Below are 18,551 nucleotides of genomic sequence, written 5' to 3'. Positions count from 1 at the left end.
TTGCCGTCTTTTTTACTAAACAGCAGCTTCCTAGTGTAGGATTTATCACTTTAATCATGGCAGGTAACGACTGCTTTGTGTCCAAGATTGTTGCTTTCTGTGTTTGTTTGTTTGTCTAGTAGTTGTTATAAAGCTAAACAGTAGCATTCTACACATGAATGAGTCCAAATTCTCCCCACTTAGACATTTACAGCTTGCTTCTCGAAGTCTGCCTTTATGAACCTATATTTGGCAGAATGCACATTGGGTGCTGACCAAGGTGACTACACTTGCTGCACTCTGTTGTTGATGCTCACATGGCAGACCCTCCTAACTTCCAAGACTACCCCTCCCCCAACTGACAGACCCAGAAAAAGGTTCATTGTGCAAACATGGAGCGAGGAGAGTGTAGCCTGGTTCTGCTTAGCGTGCAGCTTTGCATCTGAAACACTTACCTTCCTCCAGGGGTTGCATCTGGAGATGGTTTCCTGTCGGGCTTTGCTGAGCAGAGTGTGGGCGTGGTTTGGAAAAGCTCTGGGATTGGCTGAGATTTGAGTCCTGATGGACTCCAGGATGATAAAAAATTGTCAAACAGCAATCTGTCTGTCACTGGGATGCAGATTTAAACCAGAAACTAACACACACAGCAGTTGTGATTGGTCTAGATGTTGGAGCGAGTAGCCAATGACCATGCTTCAGGCTGTAGATGTCAGTTTACCAACAACCAAAACAAAGCATGGTTCACTGTTTATAACCAATGTCAGTAAATGAAGTAATTTATTTTGTGCTACATGTTTAGTATTGTTATGATAGTGATTTGCTAGACTAATGCCATTGTTATGCCATAGTTATGCATAAATGGTCCCATTAGACCATGGTGGCAGGAGTATTCCATAATAGTATGTAATGGTGCTTCCTGTTATTACTGGAAGGATAGCTAAAGGTCACACTGTGCTTAGTTTTTTGTACAGTAAGAGAAGGAAATGCTAAACATAAAATTGCTGAGCTTTTGCATAAACAGCTTTTATTGTTGTTAAGTTTAAAACTGTTAAGATAATACTGAATGTTCTGTACCAAAAAATCTGATTACAAATACACATAATAAGTAGAAGTAGGCAAGTTAACTGCGCCAACACAGAGCTTCTGAAATAGTGGGGTGGGTCCCTCTGGAGGGGTGTGGTGAAGTGTCAGTGGGTGTGACAGGCAGGGAGGTCTTTCAATATTTATGCAGACCTGCCAACATGTATGAATTTGTTATACTCAGCATGCAGTTTGACTTTTCAATACGCTTGTATGCTTTACTGCTCTCCATTTTATTGCATTTCACTGATTTCATTTTGGAGATCAGTCTGTACAGTACAGATAAATAAATAGATATTATTTATCAAGATATCAATATTATAATTGGGAACCAATGCCCTAGCTCATGTTGTTTAAGAGCAAATGTTAAAATTTCATTTGGTTCAATGCCCACATGTCCCAATAATTTTGTCTTTGTGATGTAAAGCTGAAGAACCAAACATTCAATTGGCTCCATTTTAATAAAACAATGTATAAAAGCCCCAGTTGTGCTACACATACACCTTCAGCGTGCCAGCGCTTTAACTTGACCATTGTTGATCTTATAGCTCCATGGCCAGAGCTTTTTTTCCCCTCCCCACTCAGATTTTCTAGTGTTCAAGCTACCTCACTTTTTTACCTTAAGACCCCCATTTCCTGCTATGGCGCCATGGCAAGACATTGACAGCTTGTATAGATCTCCTGAAAGGAGCCATTGGCACATTGGTCACATATAAAAACGTGGCAAACATTGTACACAAGTGTACACAATTATATTACTGGTATTCATGCTGTTGGAGCAAGCCCACTTTACCATCCAACAATGTGTGTTTACATGCTTGAGAGGTGGTTTAATGAGGTCATCTTTTCTGCACCGCATCAGTGTGATTCCCACTGATATCAAGTTGTCGGCGCTGCTGCTAAGATGAAAGTCAAGCAAGTGGAGATTCTGGATCTTCGATTATCATAGAAAATGCAAATTCATTCCCAAGAAATATCGATGAGTTGGCAAAAACTTCAAGACCTTCACATTTGTGCTTCATACAATGGCTAAGAGCTAGTGTCCCAGAGGCTAACATGAGGAGCTAGCTGACTTCAGTACAGTCAGAGCGACCAGGAACGCAAGAGCCTGTGGAAAGCACAAAGGAGATGGACTTGCACTGAATGTTTACAAACTGTGGTGTCATCCGAGCCATGTGAACATTAAAATGTTCATCTAAACGGCATTTTTTAATATTGGTTTTTATTTTCGGTAAATAATCAGATACTGATGTCTACTGATATATTTTCATGCCGATATCGGGCTGATATTATCGGCCATCCCTAATACATGCTTGTCTATATGTTCACTGCGATATGTGCACAGCGTGAAAATGGATGGATGACTGGATATTGACCATGTACATGAAAACAACTTTGTTATGTAGCATCTTCTGTTCTTTTGTTTGTCATCTTATTGTAAGCCATATTGTGCGGAGTGGCCAAGACCAACGGTCCACGTAGCGTTTTATGGTAATAAAATTTGCAATTCTATGGTTGCCGTCACACAGAAATCCAGAGAAAAGACGAGGAATATAGTTCTTATCAATCCTTTAGCACGAATTTCATGTGACGGCAAGGCATGACTGCATTTTTGGTCGACTTTTGAGGTATTTTTTTCCAGTGAAACAGTGGCTATTTCAGAGTGAGACTCCTAATGGTAGCCTTTTGACTACCTCCTTTCTTGCTCAGTGGAAATTCCCCCAACATTGTTTGTCCATTAGCGTGAGTTCACTTTTGGGGGAAGTATGCTGAGATTACATTAGAATGCTCCTTGGAAATGATGGTTTGGCTTGGGGCCGCGTTGGAGTATGTTCTCGTGACACCTCATACGTTGTCAATGTACAGTACAAGCCTTCATATAGTCCTTCTCTCGACAAGCGGCTCTTCATGAGGGGTGTTTGTCTTTTGGCCTTCATCCCTGAGTCTGACTATACTGCGTCTTTGGCTCAGTGCACATTCCCCTCCGGGCCCCACCTCACCAGTGGGCCCACCACTATGTCCAAATTCTAAAAGAGCCAGAGTCTTATTTTTCAGAGTTACACAAAACTCAGATCTACTATAGATGTTAATCTTGGACATAAAGTACTTTAGAGTAGTCAGTGTACAGCTTGTATAACAGTCTAGATTTACTATCCACTTAAAATGAGTCAACACACAGCCGTTATTAGTCTAAACAGCCTGTAACACAAGTGGGTACACCTCACTGTTTACAAATTGTGACTATTTAGTCAGAGGACCATTGTTATCGAGCGCCGCCTTAATCCTTTTGAACATGGAATTCACCAGAGTTGTAGAGGTTGCTTCCGGAATACTCTTCCACTACTCCATGATGACATCACTAGACACCTTGCACTCTTCCATCACTCTTACGGCTCAAAAGCGGTCGGCTCTGTGCCACATTTGCAATACAATGATATCATGTGAAGGAGGGGCCAATGTAACCCAGGGTTTCAGGATGACCACTAATGTTGTGGTTCGGTATAAATAAAGGACGGGAGCCATGGCTGCAGGATGCAAGTTTACTCATGTACACAGAACGTCTCATTGAGCAAGTCAAGAGACCTTCTTCTACCACACAACACGCTTCCACCTTCGAAATAAGAGCAATGTTCACCACATCCTTTTCACTTGTAAATAATGGTGTCATTAAAAGTAGCTGACAATAACACTGAGGCAGCAAATTTACTATGATACTAAATAGTAGTATATACAAATATATAGTATACTCGTGATAATACGGTACCGCAACTCAGTATCCAGCTCACGTTAGCCTGTATACTTTTCATAGACAGACCTTACAAGTTGTTTGATATTCTGCACCCAGGATAGATTTACTGTTATACAAGCAGTACACTGACAAGTATCGCCAAGTTAACTTTCTACAGTATTGTCCCTTGAGGAGGTATACTGCAATAAAAATGCTGCAGTGTGAGGGGTATACTTACTTTTGTGAGATATTGTTTTCCTGACATGTAAAAGCTTTATCTTACCATCATCCTGAAGTCTTTTTTTTCTCTGCTTGACTTCTTACTCTCACTGTTCTGACATTCATGCTGTTAATCAGACAGATTAGAACCACGCCCTTTGTGTAACGTTTCAATGAGCTCATCCTTGTTGTGAGAGTGCTCAGCCTTCTTTAAACAGCCTGGTGATCTACAGCGTCTTGGACGTCAGCTCAAACCCACATGTGGGACAGTCTCACAAAAACAGGTCACTGCTCCTAAACACTGCCCTAAAATGTTGTGTGAATGTGAGCATGAAAACATTTCAATCACCCTGTAAATCCACCACAAGGATGAAAATGAAAGATGTGTTACCTTGAGTAGCACATCCAACATTTTGAAGAGTGTACAGATGAGATAAAGATAAAATAAACAGGACCTGAACCTGAACAGGACAACAATAAAAAATACTTCCCGATAAAAATTGAATGAAAGATTGATACAAGTAATATAAGTAGGAAACAAAAATAACTCACACAAATTGCACGATTGTCTCTCATTTATCATGGTTAATTGGATCCAGACCCAAAAAGTCAATTTCAGTGAAGTAGGATTCAATATTAATAAAGGGAATGTTTTCATAGTCGGAGCATAGAACACCTGTTTATGCCTTTTGACTATGAGTTTTAACATTATTAGAACTCCATGGAAATGAAATAATACCCTTACAGTCATGTTTACACTCCTATTATTCTTTGTTTACATCACATTGCTCAGGCTACGCGATCACTGCAGGGACATAACAGACAGCCTCTACTAGCATAGCTAGCTAGCGAGCTAATTAGTTAGCCCCTCCAATTTACTTAATCTTAACTTAATCTTAATCTTAACTATTTCTAACCGAGTGGGGAAGAAGGACAAAGAAGCCAAAACCTTACCATGTCCACATGGAATAAGTGAAGAACCTTTTTTTCCATTTGATCTCAGCCATGGCATATCAGCTCGACTCTGCTTGCTCAGTAGCCATTCTCCCTACAGTGTGGGAAGTAATGTAATCTAACTTCATGTCACATAACATGACTGATGCCTCGTGACCATAATACTACATATAACTTGTCTTTCAATATCCTTCCATCCATTTTCTATGGGTTTTGACAGCGCAATGCAGGGCGTGAAAGGGGGTGTCCATCACAAATGTCATCTTAACCAAAATTAAGGTTTGGCAAGAATATGGATGAAGGTGCAAATGCAGGACACAGTATGAGCATTGCTAATGGTTGCTTTTGCATAATACTCCAGTTGTTGCAATATTATACAAGTTTTTTTGTAATGCATTTAGGTGTTTTTGTATGTACTCATCCAAGGCTCTCGGAGATGCTGAATTTCCCGTGGTGCTGAGGCAGCTGCTGCCCCTGATGAAGCCCCGGGGAGAAGGCCAAGACAGTGGGTCAACGTTGATGTTCAGGGAAGACGAATGCGGACCTGATGAGCTGATCCTCTTGCTGATCTACCTGTATTCGATGGCCAACGAGGCAAAGCCGGCAGACCAGGAGGACACCCAGGAGGAGGAACTGGAGAAGCTGGAGAGGGAGATGATTGGAGCACTCACGCTGGCCATCACTAGAGAGATGACACTCAGCCCGCTCCTGCAAAAACTCACAGGTAAGACATACTTCCAGTATAGTCAATGACACAATGAAAAATTTACAGGTGATGTTTACAAGTTCAGGGATTACCAAGTTCTAACGCTCTGGGGTTTAAATTTTGTCTATTGACATTTATAATTTTTTGGTCAAAAGTAACTCAAATTTGAACTCACTTAAATTTTAAGTATGTCCAACCGCTTTATATTTCAGCTGTCCTAGTTCATAGGTCAAATATAGTAATTTCGATTCCCCGCTCGGGCATCTGTGTATGGAGTTTGCATATTCTCCGGGCACTCCGGTTTCCTCCCACATTCCAAAAACATACTTGGTTAATTGGCGACTCCAAATTGTCCATAGGTATGAATGTGAGTGTGAATGGTTGTTTGTCTATATGTGTCCTGTGTTTGGCTGGCGACCAGTCCAGAGTGTACCCCGCCTTTTGCCCGAAAACTGCTGGGATACGCTCCAGCATGCCCACGAACCTCGTGAGGATAAGCGGTAGAAAATTAATTAATTAATGTATAAAATAATTTTCCTGTCACAGTTTTATGCCAATGTTCTTCAAATGTTATTCTGTCTGCACAGGAACCCTGTTGTTTTTGGTTCATAGCTGATACAAAATGGAGAAGTCGTTTTGTCAGGAACTACATGTTGTTTCCAGTCATATTTCATCTAAACTTCCTGGAATTACAAATTTAGCAACCCACTGGAATAAACTAATACATAACTCATGAATAATCTAGCAATGATCAAGGTTCTGTTTGTAAGTACTGTAGTTTTACACATACTCTAGTCTTGTTCCTTAAAAATCCTTCCGATTTAGACCTCTGTCACAAGAGTAATAGCTACCATTTAACTTTTAATTTTTGCCAAAATAGTGTGCGTTTAACATGTCTGCTTTGTTTCTCTTGTACTGTGTTGGGGTGGAGCAGATGAAGGTCAATGTCTTTAGATGGATAAATTGTCTACATCCACACCCCAGCCTCCTGCAATAACAGCATCTTTAACCTTGAGCCTGCACACACACACCACATAGTTCATAATTAGAGCTACTTTTAGTACCTTAGCACACACCCTCAGTGAAATAACACACTTCTCATATTGCACATATATGTAAAGCACTAGTTAAGATTGTTGATCGGTCTTTTCTTACTTCCTGTTCTACTTGGCGAAAAGAGTTTGGACTTGGCTTGAGGGGCCCTGACTCTCTGTTGTAAACACTTCATTGGAAACGACCCTGTCATAGTGTGCCAGGTGTGTTTTAGTCAGCGTCTGTAAGTGTGTGTGTGTGTGTGTGTGTTTAGAGAATTCTGACTCTTATGGACCTCCCTTTTTTCAAAACCACAGCGAGTGTGTGAGTGTACACACAATTGTGCACGGGAGAGGTTTTTATGGCGGCGGGAGGTAGTCACTTGGAGGAAAACATTGATCATGACATAAACCCCCACTCCTCCAATTAAAGCCCTCAAATGGGAACCAGACATTGAATGAGAAACCTGGTCACCATGAGAGGAATGTTTGATTCTTCTTGTATTTGGTCTACTTGGAGTCGTATACAGTATTGTGTAAAACCACACACTGTTACAGCAATGTTTTGCCTTTGTGGGGTTCTGTGTAAATGTCAAAGTGAGTGTTTACTAGATTTTATGTGGAATAGAGGCCTGATGTCATCACCCTATGTTAGATGCCAACTACTTTGTTATATATTCTCAAGGGACAGCACTAGTAGACACAGTAGATTTACTATCCACTAGTAGTAGTATTACTCTTAACAGCTGAAAGAAGTGAGACATGCCCAGATTGTGTCCTTGGTGTGAATATTTAGTGTGAGCATCATTGTTATCTAGCACCGCCTAATCCTCTTGGGCATGGAATTCATCAGAACTGCACAGGTTGTTACTGGCATCCTATTCTGCTCGTCCGTGATGTCATCTCTAATGGACCTGGTGGATGGTACCTTTCTTTCTTCTGCTTGAGGTTGCCCCACGGGTGCCCAATTGCTTTCAGGTTTGGAGGCGACGCACTTGGTCACTCCATCATCTTGGAGGTGTGTTGGAAAACTGCCATACGGCTGAGTTTCTTCTGCATGTGGGAAATCCTCTTTTCCTCAATGAACCACAGTTCCCCCTGCACTCATGCGGCCCAGACCATGACGGTACCACCTATTAAGACAATTGATGACGGTGTTGACTCATTTCAGTGGATCTATGCTGCTATATTTTAAATGATATAAAAGTTAACTTTCTATACTATAATGTGTTGTCTTATAATAAATTGCCTGCTGAAATGGGAGGTCTGGAATTCTCTTTTAAAGTGAGATATTGTATAACAGCATGTTTATTAAGTTGTTCTAGAGAAGTCTTGTTTCTTGCAGAGCTCTTTGAAACAAATGCTGCACAGCTAGCACTGAATGTGAGAAAAAGCATGATTAGCCGCGGGCGACACCACAGTGGGAAAACCAACGACAAGACCTTGTAACAAGGAGTCTGATTGGCTGCTGCCACACAGTTTGCGGTGTGGCCCAGCTGTGTGATGTGTGCAGGTTCTAAATAGCTCCCAAGCCGTTAGCGCTAATGCCTGGCTTTAGTTGTGGTAACTTCTACACTAGTGATGCTGGAGAGAGACCGGTAGTGCTCACACTGGCCCCTTTGGATGTACTTCCTGTCAGCCATGGTGGCAATTTATTTTCTTTGGTGCACACTCAAACAGCCTCCTCGTCTGTCCTAAATATTCTCCTCTCAGCTTGAGAGCGTGAGTGGGCCAACCCAAATCTTCCTAATTCCTTACCCCAGGACATCATCTCAGCAGGACAGCTTGCCTGTGTGCAGCTTCACTGGTGGGAGTGTCATTTCTCAGTCCACAGTTGGTCATAACAAAAAGTACATGAGCACAAAAGGGACTAGAGCCCGCCAACAAGACTTCATAGGACTAAACTTGTGCAATACTGTTCATCTCCAGTCCTGTAGGAGGCAGTGTCAGAAAAAAATATTTTTTTTCTGTTTTCAATTTTATCTGCAAGCTTTAGTGGGCCATGGCACCACTTGACCTCAATGCAAATAATTATATGGGCAAAAAGAGACAATTAATTGCTCAAAATCAACCCTTATCCAGATTTTCACTGAATGGAATGGAACCCTCTGCATGTGACAGCTGTTTGGGGGGAATTGGAATAATACTACAGCTCACTTTTTACTTTTAGAACACAAAGATGACATGCAGGCTGTTTTTCTTTACATATATATAACTTCTTAGCATATCTACACGGGTTTAGAAAATTACCCTAAATCTTTACATTTTGTCCTTCAGTGGACAAAGTTTGGACACCTGTGCATCAAGGGGATGCAGGAGAAATATTGTGGTGGAAATAATGTGAAAAAGTAATGCAATGTGAATTACATGGCTACAGTAATGCCATATGGAGCCAGGGTTTGTTATTCATACTGTCCAGTGGAAGTAACAAGATTGGGGGTGGGTGTTGAGGTTGGGTGGTAAAGGTGGGTGTCTCAGCGAGAGCGCCGGACCTCCCCCAATGGCGCTGTTGTTTGCCTTGGCACCGCAACACGAGCCATGTCGAGGGACATGAAAGGCGCTAGTCGCTGCTAGTTTTTTTTGCCTACGTCTCAAACTTTTTCTGCTCTTTATTTTTTCTTCTTCTCTTTCATTTCCTATACCACATCTTTTTGCATTCCCACCCCCATTCCCTCTGCATCTTCCTTGCCCTGAAAGCTTGTTGCTGAAGGAAGTGGAGCATAAGTTGGTCTAATGATCGCGCCTGATTAAATATATTCTCCCTGTTGCACTGTGTTTATGAAATTAGTCCCAATTATTTTTAATTGGTGGACTTTCTTGTACTTCCTCTTCTGTCTCTCACGGACACACACACACACACACATTGCCGTATATGATGCAAAGACCGGTCTGAAAAAAGCAGCCGGTAGCGTTGTTCCTCCTAGTTGACTTGATCAGATAAGCTGGTGACACAGAGCTCGAGCTCTAATTAAAAAGGGAGGTCCATCTCCATCTTCTCACTGCTCGGGCCAGACAAGCCTGACCACACACTAAGTCATGGTCAGAACCCCGCCTACTTTGCCCCCAAAGTGGTGGGGTTTGTGGTCAGGTCTCCACAATGTCTCCTCATGTTGTACACTTCTTGCCTTCTTTCCTGCTCAACTCCCATCAGGACAAGAAGCAATTACATTGGTCTACAAATTTTTTGACTCGATTTGCTTCCAAGATAAAAGTGGCTAGATCTATCAAAAGATGAAGTGAAAATCTATTGATAACTGTGCTGGTTAGTTAATGGATTCAGGATATTTAATTTTACATCGGGCTGCACGATGTAGAGTGGTTAGCACGCAGGCCTCACAGCTAGGAGACCAGGGTTCAATTCCACCCTCGGCCATCTCTGTGTAGAGTTTGCATGTTCTCCCCGTGCATGTGTGGGTTTTCTCCAGGTACTCCGGTTTCCTCCCACATTCCAAAAACATGCTAGGTTAATTGGCGACTCCAAATTGTCCAGAGGTATGAATGTGAGTGTGAATGGTTGTTTGTCTCTATGTGCCCTGTGATTGGCTGGCGACCAGTCCAGGGTGTACCCTGCCTCTCGCCCAAAGACAGCTGGGATAGGCTCCAGCACCCCCCGCGACCCTCGTGAGGAAAAAGCGGTAGAAAATGAATGAATGAATGAATGAATGATCATAGTTTATCAAGGGAATTTAACCTAAGGCCCATCCCTATTTTTTTGTGTGACTTTTCAGGTGTATTTTGCCAAAGCACTTTGATTTAATTCCAAATTGTGTAACCTTCTGAGTTGTTTGGCTTTAGAAGTTCCACTGTAACATGACTTTATGGTTAAACTGTAAAAGACAGTCCTGACAACAGGAAAAGTCCTTTCCACTGAAATCATATTGTCATAAATTTACTATACTGATGCATCACATTCTAGCTTTCCAAATGAAAAACATGTTTTCTGCTGCTACAGTGAATTCTCCAAGGGGCTCATAGAGGATGCTATTCATATTTGCTGAATACAACTTGATGAAAGTCTTCCAGAGGACACGAGCGCTGGGAGAGTTTCTGTGCAGTCAGCAGTAGTGCCGCTAGCGTGTCGCTTTGTCCGTCTGGTGTGTAGTGTTTACACCTCTGTTTGCTTTGCGGGCCGTGTTCAAACTCTGAGGAGAATTCCTCTGCGTCTTATTTATGACAGGAAATGCACATCATAAAAGGCTTGTCTCTCTGCGGGGAAGCGTAACTCGTAGATTGAAATAGGAGATAGCTACGCAGCCCACGCTGACGCACAAACACACACTTTGGGCAAGACAAGGGCTGAAAATACTTTACCGCACACACTTATGCATGAGGCCCATGGACCCTGCACACGTGTCAGTGCAAGCAAGGGTCAGCTGGTGACCTTTTAACCACTGTTGAAGCTTTAACATGTGACAATTCATGGCTGTCGTTTACATTAAAATGGATGTGCAACAATTTATATGTACAACACATTTATTTACACTGATATTAAATAACAAATGAAATCTTTAATCATTTATATTTTAAAATAAATCCTAAAAGTAGTAGCAGTAATAGTATTAGTACTAGTATATTTCATGATCCCCCATTCCAATCTAATGCTGGCATCCTTCTTTTTGAATGGACTGAATTTCAGTTTCACTTTTTTGTCCACTCACGATGGCAATAATTCAATTCTGCATATTAATTTCATACCAAATTGAGGGGAAAGTTTAAAAAGTAGTATCTGTCTGAAAATCATTTTTTAAACATTGATGTGTACTACAATTTCCTTACTGTTATTACGAGCAAATTATTGGTTTTGTAAATATTGCATGTTTTGGGCTGCATGTGCATGAGTGTTTGTGAATGCAGCCGCAACTTGTATCCAAGGAGTTATGTAAAGCATCTGAATTCACCATTTATAGAAAAAGCTAGCTCAGCACTGATAGCAGATTGACAGTTTTTATCCTGCTTGTTGAGTATGAAGTGTCCATTATCTGACCGGAATCTTTCCATGGTGTCCCAACTCTTAAAAGGATGACAACCCCTTCGTAATCGTTTCTGAGTTACAAAAATACAACGATAAAGCCTCATTTTTGGGTAAATGTCCACTCACAGTGACAGGTTTAATTGGAACACCAATATACTGTAAATTAGATCTTAAGCACTAACTGCACTAATTAAAAGCACTAATTGTTTTTCCCCCCTATTACAATTGGTGTACCTCTGCGGGTACACATACTCCACTTTGGGAACCTAGGCTTTAGGCCATTATGTGAACCGCCACATGTACAACATTCAATATGACCCTTGGTATTTTTAAACAAGGGTTTCTAATCATACTCTATGGAAATCTTTTGTCACCCCACTCTGTGGCCATAAAAACAAAAGCAATTTTCGAATCCAGTTCCAAGGTTTTTCAACTTTCTCGTAAAGTGGCTTGTTTTTGTTGGTATATCTGTGTTTTATCTGCGGGTGGACTTGTTTAGAATTCCAGTCTCCACTGAAAGATGACCTGTCCTAATGTACCCGCTTTCCTCCCCAAAACTGTCCCTTCATGCTTTTCCCGCCCTCTTCCAGCCCCTCCCCTCCCCCAAAACAAGAGCAACATCTTCCATTCTTGAGACTTAGTCGCTTTTTCACCTCTCACTCCGTCTTGTGTTGTCTCCATGCCCCCAAACATTATTTTTGTGAAGTGGCTCTTATTTAACGTGTTCATTGAGCTTGAAGTTGAGCTCTTGGTTGGAGAATTCCTCCACAGCCTCGACACCAGATGGAAGCTCTCCTGGCGCTATGAGCTGGCCGGGTCATTTCCTGTCAGGAGGCCTGGTGTTAATCAAGGCATGAGCCAACAGGAACGCCACCCCTTTGGCCCCCTTCTCCCCAAGCTCCTTCTCCTGCACACCCTCATCTATCAGCTAAGAAATACACTTTTCCCCCCCTTCTGGTTTCTCCCCTTTCTTGTCTTCTGTCCAACATCCCTCGTGTGTTTTGTACATGGAACTCGGAGAGGCTTTAACTGGTCATTAATCAACAAGAGGCTTATCAAACTGTCCCCGTAGTAGACTGCAGGTTCAGCCAAAAGATAGTCTTCATTCCATACTACTATCTCCCCATTATCTTCAAATTGGTCACTTTTTGTGGAAGGCGATATGGGCCCAAACCCCCCACCCGACCACCAAATTCACTTACACCCCAAATGCAGTCCCACAGAGCAAGTGGAAATGTTTGGATTAGACTTGATTGTTCTCGTCATGTTCTTCAAGAGATACTGTTTTGTTTTTTGATGTATTCACTCCAATGCCGCATGACCTGTGTGTGTGTGTGTATGGCTTGTGTCCGTCCAATGAAAAATAAAAAAGCAATAAGGTAAACGTGTCATTTTATGCTCATGCACATCATTGTGAACTTGCTGCCTTGCGACGCCCAGACAAGGACCAATCAGCAGGAGTTTCATCCCAATGAGTGGACAGGATGCTATTCAGTAATACTTGCCATGTCAACTATTTATCTATCCGTCTTTCTGTCTGTCTGTCTATTTTTTTACTAGGTACAAGGGCTGCACGGTGGACGAGTGCTTAGCATGTTAGCCACACAGTCAGGAGATGGGGAAGACAATTGTTTCGATTCTCCGCTTGGGAATCTCTGTGTGGAGTTTACATGTTCTTTTTTTAATGTTTTCATGTTTTTCCTCTGAACTGCTCTGATATTGCCAAATTACCTCCAAATCTGACCAATCAAAACTGGGAGACTCGTACCTCACCTTGGATGTGAGTGCATCGCTCACTGGTGTTGCTGGGCACAGCCGCTCATCGCCTCCTATGTGTGGACCCTATAACTTTGCTTGTCGAGTACCACTTACTGACTTACTGTCACTGTTTTGTTTATTTTCAGTACATTAAGGGAACAAAATGCCAAACTGCTGAGCTTTTGTGTAAATAGCTTTAATGATTTAAAAATGCAATAATATAGTACAATAGTTCTTCTTAGGAGCTGGGATAGGCTCCAGCACCCCCGCGACCCTTGTGAGGAAAAGCGGTAGAAAATGAATGAATGAATGAGTTCTTCTTAGGAAAGTACTGTACTAGCAGTTTGAAATTATTTGGATTCCTTATTAAGTGCAGCATTAATAGTTCTCCCTTATAGCCCTTTTCCTGACCCCAAAGTGTTCCCAAACAGGACACTTTAACAACAGAGTGGGTTTTCAATCTCTGGGTTCTCCTTGGCACTATCACTATCCATGACTTCAGCTGGCCAAAGGCTGGGTTTGCATTGTACTTGTTTATGAAGTCGACAATATCATGAGGCAGTTATACTTCTTGTCCCTCCATCACTGGGTTGTGCAATCGACAGAAAACACAACAACAAAAAAGAAGCATAGTGTGCATGCATAACAGATGCCAGGGTTGTGATAGTATCTTGGTTAAACCTTATGGAGGACCAAAACTGCCAAAATAATAAATAAATAAAAGTGGAAATAAAAACAAAAATAAAAAAAAATCAAAAATTAAATACAAAAAATAAATATAACTGGAAATAAAAACAAAAGTAATTTTTTTTTTTTTTTGAATCTTGATTTTTATTTTTGTATTTATTTTTGCTTTTATTTATTTATTTATTTATTTATGTATATATTTTTTATTTTTGTTTTTATTTCCATTTATATTTATTTTTTGTATTTAATTTTTTTGATTTTTTTTTTCATTTTTGTTTTTATTTTCACTTTTATTTATTTATTATTTTGGCAGTTTTGGTCCTCATAGAAATGCAGAAGGAAAAACTATTCAAATGAGGGGGCGGTCCTAAGTGTGTCTTGGGTTGAACTGTTCGCCTATTGGTTGATTGACATGTGAGTGCAAAAATCGACTAGGTATGCCTGCAATCGTTTCGATGATTTGGAACGTGCTAAGTATGAAACAGCTGATGTGTTACGCTTTTACTTAATTCCAGTTCAGGTGTGTTGACTCTTTCTTTACTTTCTGCTTTCACAAGCTTCAACTTCGGACGAATCGGACGAGAGTGATGTGGTGACTTCCTCTTGCTGTGGCTGTTTGCAGGCATACCTAGTCGATTTTCGAACTCACATGTCGATCAACCAATAGGCGAACAGTTCAACCCAAGACACACTTAGGACCGCCCCCTCATTTGAATAGTTTTTCCTTCTGCATTTCTGAGGACCAAAACTGCCAAAATAATAAATAAATAAATAAAAGTGACAATAAAAACAAAAATGAAAAATAAATACATAAATAAATAAATAAAAGCAAAAACAAATACAAAAATAAAAAACAAGATTCAAAAATTAAAAAAAAATATATTTTTGTTTTTATTTCCATTTATATTTATTTTTTTGTATTTAATTTTTTCTTTTTTTTCATTTTTGTTTTTATTTCCACTTTTATTTATTTATTATTTTGGCAGTTTTGGTCCTCCATAAAACCTCACTACCTGACACCTCAAGAAATGTGCAAAACAGTGAATTGACAGCCTGTTTCTTTTAGCTTTCTGGCAATAGCGACAAGCAGCTGTGGCCAGCGACACGCTCACATTCGGAGCAAATTACCAGTCTCCACCGGTTTTGATTGGCTGTCAGATTTGGAAGGACTTTTGGGGTATCAAAGTATTTCAGAGGAGAAAAAGCGACCGGTATTGATGCAGTTCTTTTGTTCATACTGGATCTTGCTAGTATTTGAGAAACTTGGATAAACGTCCGTGTAAATTAATATAAACTTATCTGATATATTTTCTCTGTGTTTAGCTGCAAGAGTGTACTGAATTTCATCCTGTCCGCTCATTGGTTGGTCAGTGAAACGCCCGCTGATTGGTCGTGGTCTGGGCAACAGCAATGAAAAGTAGAAAATGTTTCAACTTTCTGGTATCGTGTCGCAAGTCAGAGTCTGCACGATGACATGCATGAGCACAAAATTAAAGACCCACCAATTTCATGTGTTGCTTGTGACTCAGAGACTCGCAATAATCGCCCTGTCACCCATGGTCCATCAAAAATGACTGGACTAGAGGTGACATCGCCTCCTGTGTGTGGAGCCCATCAATCAGTGGACTCATATGGCCGCTTGTTTGAGCCTTTTGTGGACTGGGATGGACTGCAGAGAAGACCACTGCTATACATATACATGCACGATTGATGCATGATTGATTAGTTCGATACTTGTGCAAATATAAATAGATAGTGAGGACATTGACAGAGTGAATGAATGAATGAAATTAGTTAGAAATCCCACATGAAAAATATACAACATAAAGTGGCAAGAAACATTTCTATACTAAGGCTAGATTTGTGCTGGACAAAAATCACTCTATACTCTCTATTGTTCTCTTGTATTACCATAACGAACTTACTGTGCAGAGATATGGGGAAATAACTAGAAAAGCAGACTTCACTCACTAAATGTACTACAAGAAAGATCAATTAGGATCATACACAAGGCCACTGATAGGGAACATACGTACAAACCACCCATTCTTAAAACCACAATTTGTTGATCTGGTAAACCTTCAAACTGCTAAAATTATGCATAAAGCTAAAAAATAACGAGCTACCCCAACATGTGATACAATTCTTCCCATCAAGAGAGGGGAAATATGTTTTTTGGGGAAAAAACAACACAAAAACCTATAGTATACAGTGTATCTGTATGTGGAATCAAAGTATGGAATAGATTGAGTGAAGAACTCAAACAATGCACTAAAATGTCTCAATTCAAAAATCTCTACAGGTAGTTGATGTTTAGAAAATATAAGGAAGAAGAATCATGAACCACAGACTGTATACTATGCTAAGCCATAGGATACTTGAACTTTGTGAAATTTGCTGCAGTTTGTCCAAGTCCTCAACTTCATTGTAACACATTGTTATATTGAATGGGAAATGAACAAATGTCTCAGCACCTAATGTGGATGTGAAACAAAGATGGGGTTGGATTGAATAAGCTCTGCTTCTTCCTGCTCCTTTTGGACATTTGGAATTGTGATATGAGATGTACACTGATGTGAAAGAGAGAACCAGCAAGCGAATTGATACTGCTGCAACTGCACGCTATCGCACAACAACATAAGATAATAAGCCAAAAGGTTGCTGCATTTTTCAGGGTCACTGGTGTGTGTATGAGTGACAGGAAGAAAAGCTCTAATTTATTTGGCACCACACTTTGGTTTGCATGTCTAACTTTCTAAACCCAGAATATAAGACAACCTGACTGATGGGGAAGACTGTTGATGTCATTTTTTTCCGTCATGGGTCACAACAGCCAAAGGCATTATTCCAAGCCTCCAATTTATCCAACAGGTCGGTTCCAACGGCTGGATGTTGGGGGCCTGGCGAAGAATCAAAATCTGCACAAAATGCAGCAGTGTGTACCATTACAATTCAGGGCTACCCTCTTATATTCAGGTCAATACAGTAGCGTAAGCTAATTAGTGGCATTTGTGCAATTAAATGGCATCCCGATAAAAGCCAGGGAAAAGTCTGACGTTACAGGCAGTGTGAAATAGGTTGCAGGCTACTGTACTACTGTTCTTTGATGATGACTGTGAGGCTATCACATCAAGCGCCAGTCCAAAGCAGACCAGACTGTTTCTGTCTGATGAGCACAGACGGAGGCATGAATGAAGCACTGTTCTCTCTGCGGTCTCCTTGCCGCGTGGGAAACATTATGGTGAAGGAGAGCCATCGCTGCTGTTATCTTTGCCACAGTGTGGGTGTACATGTGTACGTGTGCCTTGATAATGACTGCTAGCGCAAACTCAGCACCCCCCTCTCCAGAAAATAAACACACACACATATCCACCCATGCAACTGGTGGCCATTGGCCCTAAGGCGAGGCCTGCCCCCTTTGTGCACTCTGGTCCACCTCTGCAGGCCTTGACCCCCAACACAAACTCAAGTGTCTGCAATGACAACAGTAACTTTTAAATTACAAACGCAATGTAGCAGATGTTCAACTGTCACTATTTCTCATAGAAGATTCAACACCCCCTTTGCGTAATGTTCAAAATGCTTTGGAAGACATGCCAGCATACATGTAATACAGATACTGTATCATCTTTGTTTGATAATCATTAGACATATAGTTAATGACTTTTGGGCACTTTGGTGCCAAAGTCCAGCCTGTGCCCCTGTAAAGATGTTTTTTTTTGCTTACATTCTGCTCAGCGACTTTTTGCTTACTAGCAAGAATGTTGATATTTTGCGTCAGCCAGAAGCATTCTGCAAGATTGAAATCCCTGTTGTAGGCTATGAACATTGTACCCCCAAAGAACTCGGTCTGGCCCTGGCTGGGAAAAAGTTTGGACACCCCTGGACTAGAGCCCTTATGATCTTGTTTGGGCAATTGTGTGCTCCCAACACTGTGAGAAAGGTCACAAGAAGGCTCTTTTGTGTTCACCAATGCTTGGGGGAGTTTGGTGTGGAAGAAGCCCATCAGACACTGTTTAAGATGAGCTCCAATGTAGCGATCCCAATACTTTTGTCCATAGAGGTAACACTATATTCAGCCGATACACCTTCTCTGTCCTTTAACGACATGTAGTCATTGCCTGTGTCAGTCATCAATCTGAAATTATAAAACAAGTCACTTTTATTTTTAAATATTTCTAAATGACTCAATGCCTTAGTCTTTCCAGTGTGCTGACCTTTGATTTAAGGGTCCCACTGCTCATTCCAGTCATATGAAAAACATGTAGACACACATGGTGCAGTAGATGAACCGAGGTAATGCAGCTGCACTGCAGCATACTGAGAGCTGTTTGGAATATTTTCATCATCTTTTTTTAGTTTCTGTTGTACAAAGCATGGGTAGAGGAACAGTCAGTTGTGTGTTTAATGCCACACTATCATTTGGTTTGTGTGTTT

At 41.0% G+C, this 18,551-nt stretch overlaps 1 protein-coding gene across 1 annotated transcript in view; it reads left to right on the top strand.

The window, feature by feature from the left end:
* Positions 1 to 18,551, top strand: part of scfd2 (sec1 family domain containing 2) — a 96,693-nt gene that overhangs the window by 43,852 nt on the left and 34,290 nt on the right. The window contains exon 6 of the mRNA XM_058072951.2: positions 5,387 to 5,684. Coding sequence (XP_057928934.2) covers positions 5,387 to 5,684 — 298 coding nt within the window. The remainder of the gene's footprint in view (positions 1 to 5,386; positions 5,685 to 18,551) is intronic.

This window comes from Doryrhamphus excisus, linkage group LG4 (genome assembly GCF_037039965.1).
Source record: "Doryrhamphus excisus strain RoL-2023G ecotype Guam linkage group LG4, RoL_Dexc_Guam_v1.1, whole genome shotgun sequence".
NCBI lineage: Eukaryota > Metazoa > Chordata > Actinopteri > Syngnathiformes > Syngnathidae > Doryrhamphus > Doryrhamphus excisus.
Note: the sequence above shows the minus strand (reverse complement) of the source record. Positions and strands in the feature narration are given on the sequence as shown.